The 1,165-nt window shown below is 44.1% G+C and overlaps 1 protein-coding gene across 1 annotated transcript in view; it reads left to right on the top strand.

Moving 5' to 3' along the window:
• The window catches only part of LOC130585972 (gasdermin-A-like), a gene marked incomplete at its 3' end in the record, with an annotated part of 4,455 nt that extends 3,296 nt beyond the window's left edge, over positions 1-1,159 (top strand). Inside the window, exons 2-5 of the mRNA XM_057386667.1 lie at positions 19-271; positions 460-655; positions 882-1,047; positions 1,130-1,159. Coding sequence (XP_057242650.1) covers positions 64-271; positions 460-655; positions 882-1,047; positions 1,130-1,159 — 600 coding nt within the window. The remainder of the gene's footprint in view (positions 1-18; positions 272-459; positions 656-881; positions 1,048-1,129) is intronic.
• Between the last annotated feature and the right edge of the window lie 6 nt (positions 1,160-1,165).

Here is a 1,165-nt window from a genome sequence, read left to right as displayed (position 1 = left end):
TGTTGCTTCTTTCCCAAGGCACAAATCCACTTGGCTTTGCTTCAAACCTTCAGCCACAGCAGAATGTTTAAAAAACTCACCAAACTCCTTGTAAGTCAAGTGGATCCAAACCAAGAATTGGTCCCTGTCGAGAGCATCGGAGATGATAAGCACTTCAGGCCCCTCTATCTACTGAGAAGCAAAAACAAACCAAACACCACATTCCACTCAGCTCCCTTCTACCAGGAGGCAGGATTCAAACTGGATGATGTGCTGCTGCCTGGAAAACATGGTAAAAGCATAGAYAATGTCCAAATCTATCAATATRAAGRTCACAAATACCATAGATAATATGTTTAGATAATTTGTGGTTGAACTGTAYCATGTTCCAGCTTTCTTGTATGTGATGAAATTACAGTGCAGTGTAATCTTACAGAGTCTGTGTAATCCTGCTTAAGATAATGTATGGAATTATTTCAGTGCCTCTCCATGAAGATTCCAGACCATTTACTATCACAACAGACACCACGGAAAACATTGAGGGGGGTATCACCATTCCTCTTGACGCTGTAAGCATAGGGGTGGAAGGAGGTGGCTCCGCATCCTACACGTTGTCCATCACAGCACAGCAGAAGGGCATATCACTGGAATCACTGGAGGAAGTGAGAAGAGAAAGGTGAGGAACAATGAAGGGAGCAGATGTGCTTTGCCCAAAACAGGTCATTGATAGGTTTYTAACATCCTAAAACCAAGATAAAGGCCTTAGGCCAGGAATTTACCCTAACTAGGCCAGGTTAGAAAGGGAATGGAGTGACAAGCTCCTCTCTCAGTCTCCTCTTCTCCAGACTGAGCCCCTCAACCTCCTGATGCTCCAGACTCTTCCCATCCTTTTTCTCTTTTAGAAAAATCAACATGGATCACCACTTCATCCAACAGCTACAGAGAACAGGCAGCAATTTATTTGTGGTCACTGAAATCCTCGAAGCTGCAAAGGAGGGTGTCTTCAAGGAATCCATCAAGGAAGAACTGAGCATCTGGGAAAAGATTTTTGACCTAATCAGGGGAAAGGTTTGGCTTCTCTCAAGCTCCTTATTGGTCCTTCCCCAAGACCTGAACCCAGGTGCTCTAACAAGTTGTTTTCCTTGATCAGGGCTCAAGGGAGAAGACTCAATGCATAACTGTACCT

This window comes from Malurus melanocephalus, unplaced genomic scaffold, assembly GCF_030028575.1.
Source record: "Malurus melanocephalus ecotype Western Australia unplaced genomic scaffold, MMel_1.1 scaffold_1027, whole genome shotgun sequence".
Lineage (NCBI taxonomy): Eukaryota > Metazoa > Chordata > Aves > Passeriformes > Maluridae > Malurus > Malurus melanocephalus.
Note: the sequence above shows the minus strand (reverse complement) of the source record. Positions and strands in the feature narration are given on the sequence as shown.